Genomic DNA, 26,702 nt, shown 5'->3' with positions numbered 1-26,702 from the left:
CAGCCACTTTCATCATGAAGGAACATCAAAAAGCCTGAAAATCTGAAGTGTATAAAACTTTTTAAATACTTTGTGACGACACTGAAAACAGAGAAGGATTTATAACAAGATCAGTAGCAATATTTAGTAAGACGGTCTTCCAAATTAAAGCCTGATGTAACTGTGGGAAATTAAGGGCAGCCTGGCAAACTTTCTGGTCATCACTGAAAGACTCAATTGCCTATTTGAAAATTTGATTTGTTTCCCTCGCAAAATAGTGCATCCTTTTTCTCACCAACTTTTGATATCTTTGATTTCAATTGTTGAGCAACATACATCTCCACTCTCTAAAAAATCCTAAGACAGAAAAACATAGTATTATTTATTGCTAGGTTGCATATTAAATGTTAGGCCAAGTTTTGTTCTCCTCCAGATCTCAGCTCCATTTGGGAACAAATCCCTCTTTTGTTAAGGAAAAAAATATGTTTTAACTTTTTTTTTTTTTGTCACAGAGCCCAGGGGCCTCAAAGTATGGGTGCCTATAAATAACAAAAAAGAACTTGTTAATGTTATTTATTTTGTCCTTGAGCAGGAAAATTTGGAGAATTTGAAGAACATATACACAAAATCTAATGTTAGCAAAGCTTTTTAAAGATGTCAAATATTTTCACACTGCTAAGAGAGGAAGAAAATTCCCTTTCTGACCAAATACATTTATTTTTGCAGTTGTGAGACTTTCTGCTAGAATGTCATTTTAAAATGTACTACCCAACAATATATACACTTTAAGAACTATGTAAAGAGACTGAGCCAAAATGAAGTCCCAGTTTGTAGGGGCCTGCTGTCTTCGAAATATTACAAAGACCACCAGATTCTGAATACTTCCAAATGTTGCCTCTCTGACCTGCATTTGTTTCCACTAGAATGCAGCTCTACCAACATGATTAATAAAATGTTTTCCCACAATGCTATATACAATCAGATACAGTACTGAGCTAAGAAAAATCTGCAGGGTTTGAAACGCGACAGATTTATGAGTCACTGCATTTCATATGTTGATTGGAACCTAAAAGAACTATAATTGGTACAAAATGTGGGATTGACTGTCTGCAACCTGCATAAATAGCTCAGAGAAAATATGCCAAGGGCAAACAATACAGATGAGCTGTAGCCTTTTTGTAAGCTTTCTGCTGGCTTCTGGCTTGTCACTACTGCAGACAGAGCATGGATGGGCTATTGCTCTAGAATAGAAGAACCCAAAGGATGCTCACTGAACCCTTAAAGCTACAAAAGATGTAAGATGTTGCATTAATAAGATCTCATTCTTCTTCTGGTCCTTACTTCCCCTACCTGCCATGTCATGGCACACAAGCTCATTTTCCTTGTACAAGTAGGGGACAAAACTAAGGAAGAAAAGGCTCCAGCATCTTCTACTATCTTGAAGTTTTCTGACCAATACATCTCCACACTCTACCCTGGCAGACCAAAGCAAACTAGCTGGTGTGTTTTAAGGCCTACATTTCCATGCCTCGTGGTTTACTCAAACCATTTTAAATGTGGAAGAAGGGATTGTATATTTGTTTGTTTCCATTCTGAAGCTCTATATTATAAAACATTCTGAGCTGTACAGTATTTATTTCATATACAAAATGGCCTGGAAACCTATGTGTATCTCTATAGTAAAGACACTCCCCTCCAGAGCAATCTTTTCATTGTTCTCCTTAGTACCCTTAAATTTTCTCGGCACAAAAATAGCTTCATTACGCCTTATAAATACCCTTCCACATATGTTAAATTTGATTGCTTCAAGAGCTGGGTCATAAAACTTGCCATTAAACACAATGTTTATAAAGGAAATACCTATTTCAGCATCAAAGACAAATTAAAACATGTATTAAGTGTTTAATGGGATGAATCATACTACTCAGAGGCATCACTCATCAACAGAACTATTTATTTTCTTTTACATGAAGGTAAAATTTCTGGTCTTCCATACATTAACCACAACAAAATTAATAAAACATTGACTCGAGTAGCCAGCTCCAGTTATACAAGTCACAACTTGACTGTTTCTAAGATACAGAAAAGTGCTTAGAACTTGTTAGACTTTAATACAGCATAAAGTTGCCTCAGTTTATCCCAGGTGTAGACTGTACAGTTCTAACACATAACAAGACAACTATCAGAGGGTTATTTTGCATTTCCAAAACACGCTGCATATAGCCTGCAATTATGACCTGAGTTCAATTACACTACTTGATTTTATCTTGCCTACAGCTGGGATATTGCAAAAAGTGCACTATTTTATTCAGTTCAAAAAAGGTGAATGTGTTGAAAGAAGTCCTGATTTCATCCAGCACCACATTTATTCAAAAGATTACTTTGATTTAAGAGACTTCATTAACTATTTTAAGGCACTTAATATTAATGGACGCAGAATGCAAGCAGTCAACATGAAACTACCTAAATGAGACTATTAATCTGAGTTAGAATAGATGCAGTGAATTATTGGCAACTCAGGAGATCAACACTTATGTAAGTTGCCTTAATGTTTGTCTACCTCAGGCAAGGACAAACTTCAACTCTCCAGGTGTTTCGGATTTCTACTCCCTCAATTCCAAACATTTGGTAAGATGGCTGGGATTTCTGGAGTTGAAGTCCAAAACACCTGGAGGGCCGAAGTTTGTCCATGCCTGGTCTATCCAATTGATCTAGGGACTGGATTTAAATCCAAATGACAAAAATGACAAAGAATCAGATCAATCACATTAGTAAAAAATACTTCCTGAAAAGAGTATTTGGTTAAATCAATGTCCTTTTAGTAAAAAAACAAAACAAAAACAAAAAACAACCCCCCCTCCCCCACTGAAAACCCTAATTTATCTTCAGACATAATTTCTAGTTATCGATTTGTATGGCTATCCTGTAATATCTATATAACACCGAATGTTTGGTCAAATTACTAGCCATATATTCCCTGATGAAATGACATAGTCTGTGTAGCACATACAATAGAGTCTTGCTTATCCAACCTTTGCTTATCCGATATTCTGTCTTATCCGACGCTCTTATACAACCCTCCCCCTTTCCCACAACATTTCTCCTTCAATTAAATGAGCACTCCCCAACTCTCTCTCCATTCTCAAGAAGTGAAAAAGGCAAGACGAGGAGGAAGAGGAAAAGGGAGGAAAGGGGAAAAAGAGGCAGGACTGGAAGCAGAAGCATCCTCCCTCCTTCCCTCTGTGATTTTCACGTTTCTCTTCCGCATCCGGGCACTTCCTGCTGGGCAGCTCTAGTCCTGAGGTGTTACCTTGCCTTAACCCTCTGAGTCCCTGTTGTTAGTATTCTAGGTGTCTAGCACCGCATTGGACAGATAACAGTAGGAGACTTCGTATTATCTGACATTTTATTTATCCGACGTTCTGTTGACCCGTTTATTTCAGATAAGTGAGACTCTACTGTACATGACCTTAATAAAAACATTCCATAGATCTATAACACACGTTTTCCCAGTTATCCAGCATTAAAATATCATGGAAGTAACCTTTTAAAAACAACCTTTTAAAAACATAGATTAATTACCATAATACAGTATAAAGCATGAGTCCCCACGGGAAGATGGGGTGGGATATAAATAAAGTTTTGTTGTTTTGCTGATGTACAACTAATACTTTGAAGACAACAATCCAGCAGTCTTAAGTCATCTTGCAGAAGAAACCCAGGTGTTTGTGGAATTTTGCTAGTTGGTGATTTCTTTTTTGAAGTTCATGCAAATAAGCCAGAAAAGAACTATTGGCAGGGAAATGTAAGAACAACAGTCAAGTACAAATATCTGCACAAACTCAGAATGAAGACAATATCTGTATGAACTAGTTCTTTTCCCAGGATGTCAACACATGCATTCTTTTACAAAATCCACAACATAATTGGCTTCAAGTTTGTGTTTATGATGACTTAAAAAGTGCAGAGTAGAATCTGTAAAAGGCATTAAACAGAATGGAAAATGGAACATACTTTTCATGGTTCCATCTTCATCTTCATCTTCATCGTCGTCATCACTGTTTATCACCATGGTCCCCAGGTCTGATTCCAACATTGTACTATTGTGCTCAATCATTGTTTGAGCACTCTCACTCATCGTACTAGTAGCCCTCATGGTGCCTGCACTCTCAGAGCCAGTCTTTACCATGGTATGGGAATCCAGCTCATCTTCCTCCTGCAAAAAGCAACATTTAAACCAGATACTTAAATTTCCAAAAACACATTGACTTTAACAGCATAAGAACCTTTAATGACAAATTTAGTATTTTCTATACCTTTGCTTGTCCAGTTTCCCATCACATTTAATTATGATGCAACGAAACATGTGTTCTGAGATAATATTTCTCCTTTATCACATTGTAATTATGACATATTGAAGTTACATTAAGGACTTCCATACCGCTACTATTCTTCTTCCTTACCCACACCAAAATCAAATAAATGTGGCTTTTTAACTTCATACAGTACCTCATTGTCTGTGTCTCAGTGTATCTTGCTCATTCCTTCTGGAAATGTTAGGCAAATAGAGGAGCAGAAATGACGTTTGAGGAATGCAAGTATGCGAGTGCAACTGTAATGTAGTAGTTTTAGTGTTAGAGTATGACTGTGGAGACTAGAGTTTGAAACCCTGCTCAGCCATAAGTACTCACTGGGTGACCTTGAACAAATCACAATCTCTCAGCCTCGGAGGCAATCTCACTCTGAATTTTGCAAAGAAAAAAAACCTGTGATAGCTAGGCTCAGCATAGGGTCCTTGTAAGTTGGAAATGATTTGAAGGCACACAACTACAATGTGCATCTAAATGTGTGTACATAGGTTGCTTTGTATTGCATGGTCTCTGGACACTTTACAATAAAAATCAACTGCAATAACTTAAAGTATCAGAAAATAAAAATTTTCAACATTACAAATAAAATCCAGAAACATCAAGCAATACATTTTTAAAAAAAAATCTTTACACGTGGGATAGTATCATGTTGGCCCAAAAGCTTTTGTAAAAAAGCTATATTTTAATATTGCATTAACATTAGACATTGGCACTAATCAGGCCTTTAAGGTGAGGAGATTCCATAAGTGGGTTTCCAGGGCTGAGAAGGCCCTCCCACATCTTCTCTCTCTATGTATGCTGCTCTCACAGCAGATCTTAGTCGTTGGGCTACTAGACCACTGTTCTCACTGACATGGCCAGCATTGCAATGGTGAAAAACGAGAACTGTAGTTCAACAACATATGAAGGACCACCTGTTTCCCAAATCGTGATCTAGATAACGCTTCATATCTCAGCCATTTCCTCTCCTAACATCCAAGCACACAATTCCTATGCAGCACTATCAAAAACATGAGAGCAATAGCATACCGAGAAGATTGCCCAATACAGAAACATAACAGATGATCTGCTTTACACTAGTCCTGTTTATTTTGCCTGGTGGCAGTTTGCCAAGGCCTCAAGCCATGATCTTTCCCAGACCTACTACCCAAGATCTTTTCAAATGGACATTAAAAGAACTGATTTGCCAACCTTTTGCATAGAAAGAATGTACCTCATGCTATAGTTTCTCTACTTACCAAACAAGGACCCTGGAGATCTAAAAATCACTCAATATCACTTCAAAAACCATCTCAGTTGGCACAGTCAACTCTCTCATTTGTATGTACTTAAAGGGTTTGCTAAGCTATGATAAAGGGAGCAAGAAGAAAACCTGTTGATGTTTTGTAGAAAAATATCTGCTGAGCAGATGCTTTGAGACTATGGAACAGAGTTAATTCCAGCAAAGGATACAAAAGCCTTTCCAATCAGTGGCAGTAATGTGCCAGGAATGTAAAACAGAGAACTGATGATAATCCAGTTCATGAATCATAAAATCCATATGGAATAGAAATATTTGAAAACATTATTAGGAAATCCTACTCTCTTTCTGAAGTCACATTTAGAGGATGTGCACAATATCCCGGCTATTTAAAGACTTACATGCTGTTCAATGCCTGAAGTCCTTTTACAAGGGCACATTCTACACCACACCAAAAAGAAAGAGAATGCAAAAGAACTGCTTGTTGATTGAATAAAAGCTTCCAATTAAGTGTTTAATTTTAGGTGCCTTAGTAAAAAAGCAAATTCTTTGATTTTTAAGACTCCTTTGAGGGTGAAATAAGAGCAGCCAAATTTGCTTTCATGCACTAGCATAAAGTTTAGAAAAACAGCTTTACATATTACAATGGCTTAAAAAAATCTAAATACCACTAATAAGCGCCATGTTCCTCATCATGGAGAAAATATTCCAGCTCTCCTTGGGAAGAGGAGAGCAGTCATAGGAAGCACTGACTGTGTCCTTTCACAATCACGACACAAAAGAGCACTCCTTTTGTTTACTACAAGTTTGCAATAACAAGTCAAATTGTGTTTAAGAATTTACAGGAATTGATCTTTCTATAGATATTTTTGAAGAGTTATTCTTTTTTTCTAATCTGCTGAGAATGTTGGAAAACATTTCTCATAAAACGGGTTAAACCGAATGATAGCTTTGAACTTTGCCTTGGGCAACTCAAGGCATGGATATTCAAACATCTTTCCTACAGACAACTGTGTTTCCATTAAAATGGAAAAGGGAATCATACACCTGGGAGCGGAGTTCCATACAGACCTTGGGGGACCCATTGACCCTAGCAGTTACCCATTTTTTCCTCAACCTTTTTTCAGTCTCAGACCCCTCAGGACACCACAGAAATGTGCTGTTTTGGGAGCTCCCACACACAAAATATGAAGAAGCCTTTCATCAAAAGATGTTAAGATGACCAGACATTTTCAAATGATGGCTACAATGGCACCACTGCCGTCTTCTATAACCCTACAAAGGAGAGTGGGGGAAGTTGGGGTACCTGCTCGGCTGCAATGCATGCCTTCACCTGCTGTAAAGTTCCTCCTCAGAGTTGAGTAATCCCTTGGAATACTATACTGGGTTATCACCCAAATATCATTTTCTATTTCCCTGACCTTTTCTGACCAACTTGTTAACATCCCTAACCATTATCCAACAAAAAATTGTAATTTAAGCATTCATTACACAAAATTTCATTTTATTACTTTTTTGAAACTCCACAATATTAAAATGGTGGGGGTTTTGGTCATTTTAAGAGCTTAAGTATTATATTATTTTTAACATTAACTGTTAACTGGTTAAAAACACAGTTAACAGTTGAAACTGTATGCAAAAATAATAAACATTTTTGAATGTCTGGGAAGGAAAATAGTGATGGTGGCAGTCAGAACATGAAGCAGTGTTTACCTTTCGCCATAGAATGACCCTTAAGATATTCACAGACCATGTCAAAATCATTATTTTAGGTCCCAAAATCTGCCCTTTATCTGTATGTCAAATCAACCTATACATTAAGTATGTATTATAATCTCTACACTAGATGTGGGCAACATGCCAATATTTTTTTAGTCTCTCCAGAATTGCATAGGCTGCAATTCCTTTGTCAAAAGAAGGGTCAATTGCCCATTCTGAAAGTCTTCAAGGTGATGAAACTGATAAGTCACTTTCAACTCTTCGTGACCTCATGGACCAGCCCACGCTAGAGCTCCCTGTCAGCCATCACTACCCCCAGCTCCTTCAAGATCAAGCCAGTCACTTCAAGGATAACATCCACCCATGTTGTCCTTGGTCCGTCCCTCTACCTTTTTCCTTCCATTTTCCCCACCTTCAGTAGCTTCTCCAAGCTTTCCCGTCTTCTCATTATGTGGCCAAAGTACTTAATCTTTGCTTCTAATATCCTTCCCTCAAGTGAACAGTCAGGCATTATTTCCTAGAGTATGAACTGGTTTGATCTTGAGGGCCAAGGCACTTTCAGAATTTTCCTCCAGCACCACAGTTCAAAAGCGTCTATCTTCCTTCGCTCAGCCTTCCTTATGGTCCAGCTCTAGCAGCCACAGGTTACTATGGGGAATACCATTGCTTTAACTATGCAGGTCTTCGTTGCCTGTGTGATTCTCTACTTTTCACTATTTTATTGAGATTGGTCACTGCTCTCCTCCCAAGAAGGAAAGGTCTTCTGATTTCCTGGCTGCAGTCTGCATCTGCAGTAATCTTCGCTCCTAGAAATACAAAGTCTGTCACTGCTTCCACATTTTCTCCCTATATTTGCCAGTTATCAATCAGTCTGGTTGCCATAATCTTGGTTTTTTTTTAAAAATGTTTAACTGCAACCCAGCTTTTGCCCTTTCTTCTTTCACCTTGGTTAGAAGGCTCCTCAGCTCCTTATCACTTTCAGCCATCAAAGTGGTATCATCTACCTATTTAAGGTTGTTAATGTTTCATCCAGCAATTTTAACTCCAGCCCTGGATTCATCAAGCCTTACAAGTTGCATGATGTGTTCTGCATACAAGTTGATTAGGTTGGGTGAGAGTATACAGCCCTGCCATACTCCTTTCCCAATCTTGAACCAGTCTGTTGTTCCGTGGTCTGTTCATACTATTGCTACGTGGTCATTATACAGATTCCTCAGGAGGTAGACAAGGTGACTTGGTATCCCCATACCACCAAGAACTTGCCACAATGTATTATGATCCACACAGTCAAAGGCTTTAGAATAGTCAATAAAACAGAAATAGATGTTTTTTCTGGAACTCCCTATCTTCCTCCATTATCCATATTCTAGATACCTTATATAATTCCTTTCACTGTTGAATGTTAAAATAATGCTTTTTCAAAACCAGAAGTAGACCTGCACCCAATTGTTTCTTTTTGTTTGCTTACTTGTTTCTCTTCCCCATTTTTGACATTTTTTGGCATTCTGGATTTGATTCCAGGGTAGAAAATTAGCCCTCAGACATCCCAAAGTTGAGAAATCCCTGCTCTAAATGCAGACAAGTTGGGTAACTTTTTTTTGCTCTAGTTCCCCACACTAAAATTGTACAAAAATCCACATTCATTTAACATTAATTTTAATAGAAGGCACATTATGAAATGTATTCGTTTGCATATATAATTACAATAAACAGCAATATAAAATTACACTATACATATTCTTCTAAAACGATCAATAATAGATATAATCACTACTTTTTTCTTTCCATTTTCTTTCCAAAACTCATTTTCTAGGTGTTACATTTTTTGTTTCTCTGCTCTGGTAGTGGCAGAAGGCAAAATCTCTCCCTATTTTTCTTTCATATGCACAGCCACAAGACATGGAGTGATCCGCTTTCTTTATATATGGAAGTAGTATGTATAGAATTCTCAAATGTTTTACTTTTAATCTTGTAAGTATTATCAATTCAGTACTAAAGGGATTGTTTTAGCTATGAGAATTCATAGGTAACATGTAATTGGGTAACTGTCTTATGCTACAGTCAGTCAGTGCTTTTAATCAATTCCAGCCTGAGCCAGACTGACTTGAAGTGCCATCATGAATCTATTTCCTTGGGTTCCAAGCAGACTCCATTCGCCTTGGCTCTGCCCTTTCCTTACATTCAGTAACAATATAATCCCCCACATTTCTCTTCAGTTTATGCCAGCTTTTAAGGGTAGAAATTTAGACTTCCAGCACTTCAGCATCAAGCCTAAAATAAAGCCTGAAAGGTTTCATCAAGGTTCCCATAAAAAAACACACTTAGATAAAATACTGGCTGAAGTGAAAATTATTGCTTTGCTAAATATCTTTCAAAACTGGTCTGATAGTATTTTCTTTTTTTAATTTGGTTCTCTTTCTTTCTCCTTCTCTTTCTCTCTCTTACCCTAATGCAAAACATTTATTTCAGAATTGAAATACTGTAATGTCGTTTTGTGGGAGGACAGAAGTCTGCACAATAAACTGTGAGCCATAATAAATCTAATTTCCAGTATTACTTCGTAATCCAAATTTTAAAATGGCTTCCAGTCTGAATTCAAGATGCTGGTATCTGAATTTAAAATCCTAAAAGGTCTTAATAGTAGAATGAGTACCCCTCTCTATTTATATGTCCCTGAACCATAAGAACATCTGGAGGGTTCCTCCTCTCTGTCGCATCAATATATTTCTTATAGGATCTTTTCTGCTATGACATGTAAGTAGTTTTATCTTTGGAAGCCTAATGAGCACTTAGACTTTTTTAACAATTTTCCATCTATTAAAAATGTTAATTTGCATCTCTCTCTAAATGCTGCCCTGAGATCTTATGATATAAGGTAGGATAAAAATATTTGAATAAATAAATATAATAATGAATCCATGAATAAAAGAACTATTTTATATATCTAAACCTATGTGAGATTTTTAATTATTGGGAGCACATTAGCACTGTAGAAGAATCAGCCTTAATGCTGGGTAGAAAGAAGGATGAAATAAAAACACATAACCAGATCTCATCTAATCTTGGAAGCTAAATAGAGTCAGCACTAGTTAGCCGTAGGATGGGAAACTGCTAACGAATTTCAGGTGTCATGTGTTGTATTTCAATGAAAGGAATTAATAAAACCACTTTTGAGTATTCCTTGCTGAAGAAATCCTAAGTCAACAAGTGCCTTGAAAGGCACATACACACACAAAAGCGAGCCAGCCAAAGTTTGTTGATTCCTCAAAATATTCACATTTTCAAATCGACTGAAACCTGTTCCTGTTTGTTTGAGTGCCAAAATGGTCCTGATGCAAGAAAAAGCATAGCAAATGATGCTATCACATGCAATGCGATTTTATCCTTTTTTACAGTGAATAATACCTGATAACTTTTCTAAAATATATATTACAGAGTGTATGTGCATTACATTGCATCTCACGCTTCTGTACTCCAAGAGCTACAAGTGCTGACTCCCCTCTTGCAGACACATTTCAATAAACCCATTATACAAATATATATTAATCACAATTTCCTCAACCTTCCCCAAGCTTTCACCAATTTGACTGACTAATTTCCATTTCCCTGACTTTCCAGAAGTGGCAACTAATACTGGATATAGCAAGAAGTCTGGAGTACATAGGAGAGAACAGCAAAGCACAACGGTTTCATCTTGAGAGAAAAGAGAGTTTTTTGCTAACACTGTTTGGAAGTGTGACCAAAGCAGACAATACCAGTCAATGAAATAACTATCTTATTCCTTAATGGAAAAGCAAAATATTGTGTGATGTTTAATTATGCTACTTTAAACATAAGGAAAGAAGCAAACATCATTTATAGTGCTAAATGTAGGTTTATATGTCATAATGAAAAACAGTAATAAAAAACAGCAGCACAAGAAGAAGTTAGGAGTAAAAGCATTTTAGTGGATTTTTCACTCTGCCACTATTTTTAATGGAACTGAAAAAGTTACAGTAAATAAATCTATGAACTGTCCTGAGTACCCTTCGGGGTTGAGAAGGGTGGTATACAAATACTGCAAAATAAATAATAAACCTCCTATATTTAATAATAATAATAAAAAATAATGAAAACTTTATTTATATTCTGCCCTATCTCCCCAAAGGGACTCAGGGTGGATTTCCAATCTCAAAAAGGCAAACATTCAATGCTTCAATACAACAACCAATACATACAATAATAAGAAAAAATAATAAACCAGCATATAAGAACAAATTATAACATAGCATCTAAAATTAAGGTACAACAAATCAAGTATTATTTCCAAACATTCTATTGTCTAAATCTTCAAAAACTGTTAAACCAGATTACCACAAACTAACTATACTCATACATTATACTTTGTAGATGTGTGCCTTCAAGTCATTTCCAATTTATGGCAACACTAATGTGATACTATCACAGTGTTTTCTTGGTAAAGTGTTCATCCATGTATCTTGCCTCAACAGAATGAAATGTATGGATTCCCCTCTCTTTCTGCCAAAACCACTGATATTTCCTTTTCCTCCTGCTGCAGTCCTCCATGTATCCCATAACCCTATATAAGGAATTCCATTGCATCTCTTTAACATGGTATCATTTTCACATGGAAAAACCATTTTTGGCTGAAGTGGTTCCAGAAAAGCATACATGATATTGTAGGGCAACTAGAGCAGATTCATTATCCCAAATAGGAGAGGACCACCCACTACGGGCATGCAGCTTTTAATATGATTTTAAAAACCTCTGTCACACAATCTCACACTTACTCTCATTTTTAACAGTCCAGTTGCAGTGGGAAAGGGTCAACTTCGAAGTGAGGTGACCACAACAGCCCCCGTCTTTTCACCTCTGGCATGCCCATGTTTCACACATCAAAGCAATGATAGCTTTATGAAAATCTTATTGCAGCATGAGGGGAGAAGAAAAATCCCGTAAACTGTGATCAATGAGGCAGAAGAAAAGCTGGAATAATGGATGGGTTTCACATATGTGCTGCTATCTAGATTACTGTATATACTCATGTATACATCTAGAACTGGGGTCATTTTTACTGAGGGATACATCACACTATGGTTGGCTTCAAAGGGCTATTTGTAATTTTAAAACTGTATAACTATAACTATATTGCCCTGACAACTGAAAGCCTTGAGGGACACATAAAATTACATGATGGGGTAGATTGGGCCCACAGAGCTTGTGTTTCACATGTGTTGTCTAGAACTTTTAGTAAAAATAATTGACCCCAAAATCCAGGATATAATCCATTCTGGGAGAACCTCACACTGACTTCTCTTATTCTCTATGCTTGCAGAGCTGAATCTGGACTTTTTGAAAGCCTGGGCAGGAATGTGGAAACAAGTAAGGGCCGCTGGGCCCTTGAGGTCGCGCTGATGCTTTCCCCTCTCTATAGAGTAACCCTCGATCCATCTATAGGTCATCTCAATATCCATAATTTTAGCCCCAAAGCCTGCCCTCAACTTATTCATGAAGTCAATGTATACATAGGTTTGTAGGGTATATCCTGCTTGCAGGTCAGAAGTTCTTCATTGTTGGTCTACAAATACACATGTAAAACTGTACATTAAGATATGTATGTACAGGGATGCTCTTGTAATCAGTATTCAAAGGGCCTGCATCCCCCCAAAAATACTCAAGGAACCATTATTCAAAAGGTCTAGATCCCAGAGAACACTCAGGGAATTAGCAACTCTCAGACAGCTAAGATTCAAGAGAAAATGTGCTTGATAAAGAAGGCCCAAAGCTTTGTTTATTCCTACTGTAAAATAACTATAATTTACAAAAGGTAATTGTCAATTGTTTTGAACAAAGTATGCTGCAAATATTATTTTCTTGTTGGAAGTGCCATAGTAGATTTGAACTGTGTTTTTATTAGAGTTTACTGCATAAATGTACAATCAGGAAACTATTTTAGGAGGTTAGATTGGCTAACTATGTATACAATTTCACCTATTCTGTGATGTATTGTTCCAAAATTGAATACACTTTATTAGTTTAATAGGCAGAAATTTCCTTCATATGAATCCAAAAACTTTCACAGTATTTTTTCCTATCCTAGATGGTACTTACTTACTTACTTACTTAGGCGATCCCTCGTTGGACGAGTAAGATGGTCTTCCATCATGGGTTTCCTTGTGGGTCCGCATGTGGCTGTGGAGCCCTATTCTTGCTCTGCATCTTCTTCCGCAGTGAGGGCATTGGTTTCCAGGTGGAAGGCGGTCCCGGTCGGGGTTGGCTTGACGCGCCTTCCTCCTGGCACGTTTCTCTCTTTCACCCTCCACTCGTGCCTCCTCGAATTCTGCAGCACTGCTGGTCACAGCTGACCTCCAGCTGGAGCGCTCAAGGGCCAGGGCCTCCCAGTTCTCAGTGTCTATGCCAGAGTTTTTAAGGTTGGCTTTGAGCCCATCTTTAAATCTCTTTTCCTGCCCACCAACATTCCGTTTTCCGTTCTTGAGTTCGGAGTAGAGCAACTGCTTTGGGAGACGGTGGTCAGGCATCCGGACAACGTGGCCTGTCCAGCGGAGTTGATGTTGGAGGACCATCGCTTCAATGCTGGTGGTCTTTGCTTCCTCCAGCACGCTGACGTTTGTCCGCTTGTCTTCCCAGGAGATTTGCAGGATTTTCCGGAGGCAGCGCTGATGGAATCGTTCCAGGAGCTGCATGTGACGTCTGTAGACAGTCCATGTCTCACAGGCATATAGCAGGGTTGGGAGGACAATAGCTTTATAGACAAGCACCTTAGTATCCCTACGGATGTCCCGGTCCTCAAACACTCTCTGCTTCATTCGGGAAAATGCTGCACTTGCAGAGCTCAGGCGGTGTTGTATTTCGGCGTCGATGTTGACTTTGGTGGAGAGGTGGCTGCCAAGGTAGCGGAAATGGTCGACATTTTCTAATGTTACACCATTAAGCTGTATCTCTGGCATTGGAGAGGGGATGGCTGGTGACTGCTGGAACAGCACCTTGGTTTTCTCGATGTTCAGTGACAGGCCAAGCTTTGTGTATGCTTCTGCAAAAGTGTTGAGAGTGGCTTGTAGATCTTCTTCTGAATGCGCACAGACGACATTGTCATCAGCATACTGGAGTTCTATAACAGATGTTGTTGTGACCTTGGTTTTGGCTTTCAGTCTGCTGAGGTTAAATAGCTTGCCGTCTGTCCGATAGATGATTTCCACTCCGGTGGGAAGCTTCCCATCAACAAGGTGAAGTATCATGGCGATGAAGATGGAGAATAAAGTTGGGGCAATAACACATCCCTGTTTGACACCCGATTCCACCTTAAATGGGTCACTTTGGGAGCCATTGCTGTCCAAGACTGTTGCCATCATGTCATCATGGAGGAGCCGCAGGATGTTCACAAATTTGCTTGGGCACCCGATTTTTTGGAGGATGGTCCAGAGAGCGCTGCGATTCACTGTGTCGAATGCCTTTGCAAGGTCGATGAATGCCATGTACAGAGGTTGGTTTTGTTCCCTGCATTTTTCTTGGAGTTGTCGTGCAGTGAAGATCATGTCCACAGTTCCTCTGGAGGGGCGGAAGCCGTTCTGGGATTCTGGGAGGGTGTCTTCTGAGAGGGGCAGAAGGCGGTTTGCAAGGATTCTTGCGAGGATTTTCCCAGCGGAGGTTAGAAGGGAGATACCTCGATAGTTTCCGCAGTCTGTTCTTTCCCCTTTTTTGAAGAGGGTGATGATGGTGGCATCCTTGAAGTCTGCTGGGATTTTCTCGGTCACCCACACTTTTTCTATGAGCTGGTGGAGTTGGTGTGTCAGCGCAGGTCCTCCCTCTTTAAAGATTTCAGCAGGGATCCCATCCGGTCCGCTGGCTTTGTTGTTCTTTTGTTGGCTGATGGCATTGCTGACTTCTTCCAAACTAGGCAGTGCTGCAAGCTCATCCCTGGTTTGTTGTTGCGGGATTTGTGAGAGGACCTCTTCGGCCACACTGGAGCTGCGGTTTAGGAGGCTTTGGTAGTGTTCTTTCCAACGTAGTGCAATTGACTTTTGGTCCTTCAGGAGTTTGGTTCCGTCTGATGAGCGTAGAGGCTGTATGCCATGGTTTCTTGGCCCATAGATGACCTTTGTGGCTTTGAAAAATCCTTGAGCATTATGGGTATCTGCCAGGTGTTGGATTTCTTCAGCCTTCTTTGTCCACCAGATGTTCTTGAGTTCTCTTGTCCTTCTTTGGACCTCAGCTTTTGCACTGGCGTAGATCTTTTTCTTAGCAGCACAGTTGATGTCTCTCTGCCATGTTTGGAAGGCTTTCCTTTTCTTGTCGATTAGCTGTTGGATCTCGATGTCATTTTCGTCAAACCAGTCTTGATGTTTCTTGGCTTGGTATCCAATAGATTCTTCGCAGGCTTGGATGATGGAGGTCTTCAGTTTGTTCCAATGTTCCTCAACATTTTCGGGGTGTACTGTGGGTAGATGGTCCTTGAGTGCTGTTTGGAGATGGGCTCGCCTGGAGGGCTCCTGAAGGGCTTGGGTGTTCATTTTGCGCCTTGTCTTTCTTCCTTGGAGTCTGCGCTTGGGGGCGATCTTGATAGCCATCGTGGATCGGATTAGCCTGTGGTCGGTCCAGCAGTCGTCAGCACCTGTCATGGCTCTTGTGAGGAGTACGTCACGCCGGTCTCTGGCACGTGTGATTACATAGTCTAAGAGGTGCCAGTGCTTTGACCGGGGGTGCTTCCATGATGTCTTGAACTTGTTTTTCTGGCGGAAGAGCGTGTTGGTGATGACAAGGTTGTGCTCCGCACATTTGGTGAGAAGCAGGATGCCATTCGAGTTGCTGTTTCCAACCCCGTCTTTTCCGATGGTCCCTGGCCACAGGTCGAAGTCTCGCCCGACTCTTGCATTGAAGTCCCCCAGGAGAATGATTTTGTCCTCCTTAGGTATCCCTGATAGGACGGTGTCCAGCTGACAGTAGAATTTCTCCTTGATGTCTTCGTCAGCATCTAGTGTTGGTGCATAGGCACTTATGATGGTTGCCCGTTGGTTTTTGGCAAGATCGATTCGGAGGGTTGAGAGTCGTTCGTTGATGCCAGTGGGTGCTTCGGACAGATGTTTCACCAGATCATTCCTGATGGCAAAGCCAACTCCGTGCATTCTTTGGTCTTTTTCGGGCAGTCCCTTCCAGAAGAAGGTGTAGCCTCCTTTTTCTTCCTTCAGCTGTCCCTCTCCTGCTCTCCGGGTCTCCTGAAGGGCTGCTATGTCGATGTTGAAGCGTCCCAGCTCCCTTGCAATGATGGCAGTTCTGCGTTCGGGGCGTTCACTGCCACTGTTGTCCATCAGAGTCCGTACGTTCCACGTACCGAAGTTCATTTTCCTTTTTTGGCCGCAGGGTGGTGACCCCACTGGACGCGGCAGTCCAGTCAGGGATAAGTGAGGCAGACTATGTTTAGGGCACCTTTTCTAGCCCCCTCCCCGTGTGGGGTGAGCAGAGTGGGTCCTAAAAAGGGCTGCTCAGTCGCGGATACAGCTGCCGAACTACTCAACTGCCTCGGACCTTGAGGTAGAGCGACTGAGTCCGTACCCACCGCCCATGTGCCAGTCTGTGACTAGGGGCTTCCAGATTTCACAGTCCTGCCCCCGTCGCCACTCGCTGATCGCCATGGGACTTTGGTTGCTTGGTTTTTATTTTCTTTGGAAGACGCCTGTGCGTGGGTTTTTTTAATGTGTGGAGGTCAGTGCACAACTGAACAACACACAGTCTTCACAGATGAGGTTCCACTGGTGATGTAGTTTAACACAATGACCATGGCTTCTCAGTCTGTTGCAGCCTTCTTCCGCCTTCGCAGCCGTTGTAACATGTGCCATGTTATCCTCCGCCTGCTCCGCCGTTGAGGTCTTTGGGTCTTCGGACTGTGCTTGGTCTGGGACCTCCCCCGCGGCCACTCCTGGGGGTGCACTCCTGGGGGTGCATCCTAGATGGTATAAAGTACATGGCAATTGAATTTAACAAGATGTATGATGTCTTGATTTTTATAACTGGTTAATGGAATTACCAAAATACCTCTGAGTATTCCTGGCCTAAGAAAACCCAGTGAATTCTTAGGGTCCTAAAAGACAACAGATGACTTGAAGGCACAGACCCACCAATTAACTTAAAATTCATTTTGGAACTCAGTAGCAACATCAACCACACTTTGTCTATATACAGAGGATCACTAGAGGGCAGCAAAGACAATTAAGTAGAATGGAAGTCTTAACATTTAAGACTTGGCATAAGAACAAGATTCAGTACAAGATACAACAAACACTTCATCACAATTTGGGGGGGGGGGGGGTGAATTCCAAAACTATTGTGGTAGCTAAATGAATACCTAAGATACAATGATGCCAAGCAAAGAAATGGAAACATTAAAACTACTTCAGTCTTTCAGGTCCGAATTACCTGTTATCTGAATAAGTACACATCTTTTCAAATATTTTCATGTCCTACTGATTCTAAGTAAAGCAAAAGCCATGGGTGTTTTGCATTGCTGTTTATGTATACCCAAGGTTTCCACTACTTGCTAAAATGCAAGATGATAGGCATTAATCATGATGGATATTAATTAGGTTACCTTGTTTCATCATAAGTAAAGGTAAAGGTTTCCCCTTGATATTAAGTGTAGTCAAGTCCAACTCTGGGTGGTGGTGCTCATTTCCATTTCTAAGCTGAAGAGCCAGCATTGTCTGTAGACACCGCCAAGGTCATGTGGCCAGCATTACTGCAAGGCATGCCGTTACCTTCCCATAGAAGCAGTACCTATTGATCTACTCACATTTGCATGTTTTCGAACTGCTAGGTTGACAGAAGCTGGGGCTAACAATGGGAGTTCATCCTGTCCCGCAGATTTGAACTGCCAACCTTCTGGTTAGCTAGTTCTGCAGCTTAGCCTCTGCATCACTGCGGCCCCCATGTTTCATCATTTAGTATCCTGAAATGGGTACAACTCTATGCATAGCTAAATCTTATTTGTTCCTCTCAGGAAGTCACAGGGATTGAATTGTTTAATAAATGTTTAAAAGCTGAGATAAATTTTATAAATAAAAGGATACAACAACAACAACAACAACAACAACAACAACAACGTTGTTTAAATTCCACCCTATCTCCTCAGAGGGACTCATGGCTAATTCCAAACATAAAAGACAGATATTCAATGCCGGAACATAAAACAATGTGCTCATAATAACGAAAATTGACAACCCAACATATAAAAACAAATTATGACTTAAGAACTAAAATTAAATGAAAAACGCAACCTGTTATATCAGACATGAAACAGAACATCAAACATCAAACAGAAGCGTCATTTTCCCAGTTCCTTGGGGGCAAATAGATTGATCATTGCTCAAGATGTCTATTGAGCTGGTGGGTAAACAGGGCATGGATATTGATGGCAGCTATTAATCAGAGGTATAATGGTAATATTACCATCTATTCTTCCTCCTCCTCCTCATAAACCAGTGGACAAAGATATGTCTTCAGCTGTTTCTTGAAGGTGGTGGGGGGGGGCATCTTTAATTCCTTAGGAAAGGAGGTCCAGAGGTAAGGGACAGCCACAGAGGACCTTTCTCTCATTTGAAGGAATTCAAATGTGAAGTAAAAAATATAGTAAAGCTGATAATTAGTCCATTTCTTCAAAAGATCAATCGAAATAAATATTTGGACATGTTTCTTGTGGGCTGCCAGGCAACGGGTTGCTCTGCATTTCCATAATAGAACTTGCCTGACCTCAGAATCAAATTTGCATCACACTTTAAAAATGCGTAAAAGCAAAGATTGGTCATGTTTCGTAATGCTTAAACTAACATTTAAACTTTGATATTAGGATTAACCTTCTGTAGAGTACTCAGTTTGCACTTTTTACTTAATTAAAAAAATCTGCAAAATTACCTCAGCACCTATCAAAACATGTCAATTTGTCAAAATACATTCCCTTCAGACAGGCTATTCCTGTAACATGCCTAAGCTTCATTTCAAAAGTATTATTTCCTGTCATATTCTGCATAGCTTTCAGACAAGGTAGACACTGCTACTTGTTTATGAGAGCTGGCCAGGGTACAGGTGTCCGTTTGAGCGTTTGAAGACATACTATGTTTTGAAATAATTACCACAGGCCATTTCATTCTAGCAAACTTCAAACAGAAAATTGACACACCAAATTTATCTTATAAAGCCGATTATCAACACACTCAAATTTAGGACGAAGTGTCCAAGCCTTTCCTTTGACTCACTTCTTTTTTGAAAGCAGTGATTCTAGTACAATCCTAACTGGTTTTCAGCATATCTAGTAAAAGAGACACTGACAAACTCTATGTTCATAAATGTAACGTTTCAATGTTAATTTTATATTATCCAGTATAGCGTGCATTGGTGTTATAAGTAAGAATGTCTCTTTCTGCTGATAGTTGGCAAAACAGTTTTTAACTCTGGTCCCCTCTGCACAAAACTCAAATAAATACAAACATGGCCAATAAATATATTACTTTGCTTTCAATTCCTAGTTCTAGGGCAAACAATAGGACTATAATGTCTCACAAGGAATACAATACTTTTGATTTTTGCTATGCAAGTCCAACAATGCTAAAGAGCAGGTAGACCAATGCCTTTTCTTTGGCAAAAGTAAAATAGTGCACACATTCCAAGTCATGCAGAACTCTTTGACAAACAAAAGGTAACAAAGCAAATGCTCAGTAATCCATAGAGCAAGAGCAAACCCATTGACTAATAAATACACTGAGACACATCTGGTAGATTAGTTATTTAAACACAAAACATACAGCACAGAAACTTGACAAACATCCAAGCACAGACTACTCCTATGCTTCAATAGCCCTAAGACAACTAATCAAGCTGTTTGTATTTGGCAAAATTGTGCATTTAAAATGTCCTATTATGTCCTTTAAAGGATACCACGCAACAGCCTTTGGCGGTCAGCAGCAAGAAACCAATTTCATCATCTTAAAACAACTAGAATTATACACATATTTCATGTATACTGTATTGACTTTGGTTGCTTTTCTAAGATAATACATTCGTGATCTCAAGCACCTTCGTTTTCAGTTGTTTGAACCTGTATAGTAATATTTGAAAAATCTCTTTCTTTGCAGTTTGCTCTGAAATTAATGTGTCTCCCTAAAAGATGAAATCATTTAAAAGAAATTTATGGCTATCTTTTAAATTCCTATAAAAATAAGGTTTGCTTCATCAAAGCCAGAAACAACAAAACAGCAGTGTCTACATTTTCCTATTTTGGTTTTGTTTGCTTCCAATGCAGATAAACACCGTTATGATACATTCCCACGATCCAGGCTGTAATTGTAGGCTACAAAATTGATTATCGGACTGAATCTTTTGCTGGAAGGCGACGTATTTTACAGTATATCTATGTAATGGATGCATTTATAGCTTACGTTACAAGAAACAGGTGTATGACTTCATATATTTTTAAGTATCTATAATCAACTTTCCAAATGATTCTACACAACTTTAGTGTATAATACAGTAATCTTATTTTACGCTGAGTAATTTTATTTCAGCCTGTCACATAAATTAGGTCTCTAGTACAAAACAGGCCTTCAACTCTGCTGTACAACAAAGCATCATTAAACTTGAAGAGAGTACCAAGGAAATTCATTAGTGTGTTTGAGGAATTTCTCTTCCAAACTATAGCTCAGAACACCTGGGTTTTTTGAAAGTGCAATAGGTTTGAGGTTCATTCCTGGGTGACTCCAGGTAGAATAAAGACCCATCTGTTTAAAACCTTGAAGATCTGCTTCTTGTCAGTGCAGAGAGTACTGAGCGAGCTCTGCCTTTTACTCTGACTTGCTTTAAGATTCATTCCGACAGGCCCTACATTGTCCTCCCTTCATAGGGATCTGAAAATCTGGATGTTCCAACAAGCATTTGAGAATGACTAGTCCCTATGTATAAATGCTCAGTCCCTAGTTCACCAGATAATACTCTGTTCTCCTCACTTCTTCCAATCCCCCAGCCCTATGCTATGTGGGCCTTTTTATAGCCTGATCATGCTCATCTTAGTATTTCTGGTTGTTTGGGGGGGGGGGGGGTTGTCATGCATTGTTTGAGTAAGTCTTAATGCTGTTCTTTATACCCTTATGTTTTACTTTATTGTGTTTTTATCTCATTGTTATACTTTATTATGTTTTATTTTAATCGTGTTTTTTTTAATTGATTATTTTGCTTTGATGCTTTGTGGACATTGTGTCCCATGTGTAAGCTGCCCCAAGTCCCTTCGGGGAGATGGGGGTGGGGTATAAAAATAAAATTGTTATTATTATTATTATTCTGCAAACAGACAGTAGGGTTAATCATACTATTAATTACTTTGTATGTGAGAAACCAAGACATGCAAAACAATAAACATAATTCAGAGGAAAGGCGCTAGCACCCTCCCTCTTGTCTAGTCAAACTATTTTCTTAGATAGTGCTCCCATAGAAACTGTCTTTAATTTCTCTTGATTTTAAAGAGGAGATTCCAAGGCACGTCTCAACATAAAAGATAGGATTTCTCTCGAATTTAAAGAACAGCTTTGGGATTTGGCTTATAAACTGTAATAGGAAGACGTCCCCTGGATATATCCATACACTGTGAGTGGAATTTTGGGAGGCTATGTAGTTTTTTAACTGTAATTCTAATTGTATTTTCATTGCTGTGTTTTATGTCACTAATATTTGATTGTTTTTTTTAAAAAAAAATATTCATTTACATGCCTTGTTTTTAATTTGTTGTGCTTGCTGTTAAGTGGCTTTAGTCCTTATATTGGGAGAACGGCAGGATAAAATAATGTAAAATAATCAATACAAAATTAAAAAATGCTCCTTCTAAACCACTTCTAACAAACTCCTTTTAACACTGGATATTTTGTGTAGCCAAATATGAATTTCAGAAAAGATGAGGTCTAGGCATTGGCAATTCTCTTGATCATGTCAACACACTTAAACTTGTAGCTTAAGCATGAAACTTTTGTAATTGTCAAAATAATTACAACATACCGAGTTTTCATCCTCTTCTTCAAGTTCCCTCTGCTGCTCTTCATGCCTTTTGGCCTTAATTTCCATTGCTTCAGTAATCAGATCTCTTAGTATTGAGACTGGTTTCGCATTCTTAATAAAAGGATGCTAGAAAATGAAACCATGCAGTTTAATAAAAGGAAGCCTACAGATAATCTGTACATATATTATGAGCACAAATAACACGTTAAAACAACACTGCATTTCCCTTTAGATAGCAATTAAATCTAAAATAAGGAAACATACAATCTCTTTACTGCTATTACGAGATATACTACTATACACAATCTCTTTAACTGATTTGCAATGAAATAAGATTTTCCTTTTTAAGTAAATAGTAACCATGAGAGGAATCTTATTAGAAAATGCAACATAGTAATTGTTGAAAATGTAACTGCCCAAAGGAAATGTGAATTAGGTGATTAATAAGCAAAGCCAAGATAGCCTGACATGAGTAAAACAAACTTTCTAATGCATTCAGTTGCACCATTTAATTCTTCTAAACAAGCTGACAATGCAGATTAGCACTCTTAAGCACAGCAGTCACTACACCTTCAACAAACCTGTATATTAACATGACTTGAATCAATGGTAAATTAAGCCCCAGTTTAAAAAAAAACCCTTGAAATGGGAAGGTGACACTTATTTAAATATAGTGATCATATAATCATATACATCACCAATTATTTAGATATAAACCCCTTTCCGATGAGAAATTCTGCTACCACAGTGTCACTACTCAAAAATTAGAACACATGCTTTCAGTAAATTAAGTCCTTTTCACTAATACTTCTGATCCAAAACTCCAGCTGGAAAGCATTCTGAAAAAGTATTGTTCTTAAAAATGATCTACAATATTTTAAACAAGTAAAAATAAACAATATTTTCACTGCCATTTAAAAAGGAGAGCTGTACAGGGTGGGCCAAAAGTCACAAAGGGATGACTTTAATAACGTCCTTGTTTGTTTTGTTTGTTTTGTTTTTAATTACAGTACCATAACATTATATACAGAATACAAAAGAAATCACATAATGTATGATCAATCACATCTCATCAATTCCATCCAATATCATAGCATAATAAATTATTAAAGCATCAGGCCCCTTTGTAGCTTTTGGCCCACCCTGCTTCTAGCATACCCTAATGATCCAGTTTCTTGATAACGAAAAAGTATGTGGATTCTCAAAAGAGCTTCATTATTCTGTTAAGGATGGAACAAATATTGCATTTTGTTGGGTTTTTCCATAGAGAGATAACAACTTTTTTGTAATCTCAGGAACGTATCATCCTATCAGATTTTATTGCATTTAAAGTATTAAGATGAAGCATTCATTTAATTCAAGCATGGTCCCTCCAAACTGTACTTCATATACGCTAATACCACATCTTTCCAAATGCTATTTCCACCCTGTAGAGTTGATGCTTCCTAGGTCAACAAGAGAGGTGTTGTTTTACAAAGCCTTCTCTTCCAAAGTATGTTGGTGCTTCAACAAACATCAACTCCCAGGATTCCATAGTACTGGGCAATGGCAGTTAAAGTGGTGTCAAACTGCATTAAATCTAAGGTATTGGTGCACCCCGTGTTTCTTAAAATAGTTTTTAATTGTGGTACTTTTAATATAATCTGTTTAACTATATGTTAATATTATAACTTATTTATTTATTTACAGTATTTATACTCTGCCCTTTTCACCCCGAAGGGAACTCAGAGCGACTTACAGAACACACATACAGCAAACATTTAATGCTGATTATACAATTAACAAGGATAGAGGTAAAGGCAATGTATTATCGAAGCCTTTCATGGCCAGAATCACTGGGTTGTTGTAGGTTTTTTCGTACTATATGACCATGTTCTAGAGGCATTCTCTCCTGACGTTTTGCCTGCATCTATGGCAAGCATCCTCAGAGGTTGTGAGGTCAGACCTTGGAGGCTGAGTTCGACTCTGGCTGGGTGGTGGGGGTATGTGTGCTGTCGCTCCATCTTCCACCAACAGAGTACAAATATAAGCTTGGTCATGAGCTACATGTTCTTGAATAAAACCAACTGATTACTGACCTGCAAAAGTTGTGTTGCAGTAGCTCTCTGCTCAGGATTCTTCACTAAACACTTTTTCACAAAATCTGTAAATTCGTCAGACCAAAGCTCTGGTTTCCGGAATGTTGGAGGGGGGTTTGTAGGAATCATAAAAATAGCCTTTAAAAAGAAGTGATAAAGTTAATGAAAATTCCAATATTGCAGCAAATTAAAAGTAACCTTTTCTTCTTTATTTTCAAGTTGAAATTTAAAGACTTTCCACCAGCATCAAGATAAAGTGAGCAAATTCATCTGCTGCCAGTACAATGCCCTTTATTTAAATTGTGCCTCATTGTGAACATCATTTTTGCAGTTACTATATCATTGCCATATATCTATTACTGCCAATTAGTCTCAAGAGACCATTCTGGATTTCACAATTTCCTATCTAAGACAAGTGAAAGCACTCTCTGGCTATGTACATAAGAATTCATCAGACCAAACTATGTGTCAAATTTCCCTTTTATACAATTCCGTGAATTGGGTAATGAACTCTGTAATGCTTCTGAGCACTTACTTATTATGACATAAGGCATATTAATTGAGTTTTCGGAATCTACTAACATAATGCAAACATTTACACCATAAAAACAAACAAACATTGACAGGTTAATTGGAACAGACAAGAATAGCTAACATATTAAGTAGAATCAGGTGACAGAAAGGTGTTCCTTCCTTTAGAACAGTTCTTCATAGGATTCCTTCCAATGTCAAATAAAAAGCAAAACTGATAATCACAGAAATAGGAACAGTGAAAGAAACATCAGCATAGTTTCTTCCAAAGTGGCCAGAGCATTTAAACTTATTCCAAATGTATGAAAAAGAAGTCCTGTGTAGCAGCTCTCACATTTAGTTATTAAAGTGAAGAAAGTTGAAGAGATTGTGATTTAATTCTGACATTTGAATTGCAGGGTGCATATTGCTCCTCAATGCAAAAACATAGCAAAATCCATCACGTTATAGGTTAGTGATTCTCAATCTATGAGTCCCCAGATGATTTGGCCTACAACTTCCAGAAATCCCAGCCAGTTTACCAGCTGTTAGGATTTCTGGGAGTTGAAGGCCAAAGCATCTGGGGGCCCATAGGTTGAGAACCACTGTTCTAGGTTAACCCATCAGAAATAAAGGTTTTAGCCTTCATTGAAAGTGCTGTTGATATAAGGAGCCTGCAACATGGATGTGCAATCAAAAATGTCACATACAAATGCACAGGTAAAAAATGGTACATACAACTAGCATTCCCAAATGGACTTCAGCATAGTGTTCGACAGCTTTAAAAAAATCTCTTGGAAAGTGTTAAAATAGTGCTTTTTCAAAATGGAAAACCAATAATCACTGTTTCTTAGACTACAACTTCCAGAATTCCCCAGCTGGGTTAGTCTCTTGCTATACCGGCTGCAGGATTCTATGTTGTCCTAAAAATATATTTTCTGAACACTACATAACATATTCTTCTACAAATTCAGTTTAAATATTCTAATATTTTTCAAAGCAATTCAAAAAACTAAATTCATTGACTATCAAGAAAACTGGCAACAAATCAAGTTGTCAATCTGCTGTAGCAACATTAATACCAAACCTGTTTTCTATGTATTTAAGAAGGATATTCTGATTTAAGACAATAATACGACAGTCATTCTGTGTCTCATAGTTTTCATATTCAAATTGATTGTAGGAAATTTTACAGTGTCATTAAGAAAGAGTGAGCTGAAACTCTATATAATAATTAACACTGATCTATGATATATTGACTTACTATAAAGTTTACTATGTTAACCACCATATATAGGATAATTAGAGCATGTTGCAAGCCCTTCAGTTTTATTTCACTTTTACAAGGCTGTTCGGGAATCAGCACCATAGCAGCTCAAAATCATAATAAAAACTGTTTACTTGTAGCCAAAAAACTGGCCATGTGATGCAAAATATACATTTGTTACAGTTAAATGTTTAATACACATGATTCAATTTATTACAGAAAACAACTTACAAGGTCTGCATTTGGAAGGGGAAAAAAAAGATAAAAATGAATCCCATTGCTAGCCTGCTAGTCCTATGAAGAACATGATACAAAGGCACATCCTATAAACTGCAGTGAATAATACCTATTAGGTGGTTCTTAATAGTTTTTTATATTATAGCCAAATGGCAAGTGGCTTCACCAGCTAACATGAAGAAAAGAAAAAAGTAACAGGGATTCCCCCTTTCCACAGTTCATTGTGAATCTCTGTCTTTTGGTTAAATACTGCTGAAAAT

The 26,702-nt window shown here is 38.5% G+C and overlaps 1 protein-coding gene across 1 annotated transcript in view; it reads right to left on the bottom strand.

Moving 5' to 3' along the window:
- The window catches only part of STK3 (serine/threonine kinase 3), a 130,019-nt gene that overhangs the window by 47,876 nt on the left and 55,441 nt on the right, over positions 1–26,702 (bottom strand). Inside the window, exons 7-9 of the mRNA XM_060775654.2 lie at positions 24,429–24,566; positions 22,351–22,476; positions 3,994–4,195 (exon numbers count right to left, since the gene is read on the bottom strand). Of these exons, the coding sequence (XP_060631637.1) occupies positions 3,994–4,195; positions 22,351–22,476; positions 24,429–24,566 (466 nt within the window). The remainder of the gene's footprint in view (positions 1–3,993; positions 4,196–22,350; positions 22,477–24,428; positions 24,567–26,702) is intronic.

This window comes from Anolis sagrei, chromosome 4 (assembly GCF_037176765.1).
Source record: "Anolis sagrei isolate rAnoSag1 chromosome 4, rAnoSag1.mat, whole genome shotgun sequence".
Classification (NCBI taxonomy): Eukaryota; Metazoa; Chordata; class Lepidosauria; order Squamata; family Dactyloidae; genus Anolis; species Anolis sagrei.
Note: the sequence above shows the minus strand (reverse complement) of the source record. Positions and strands in the feature narration are given on the sequence as shown.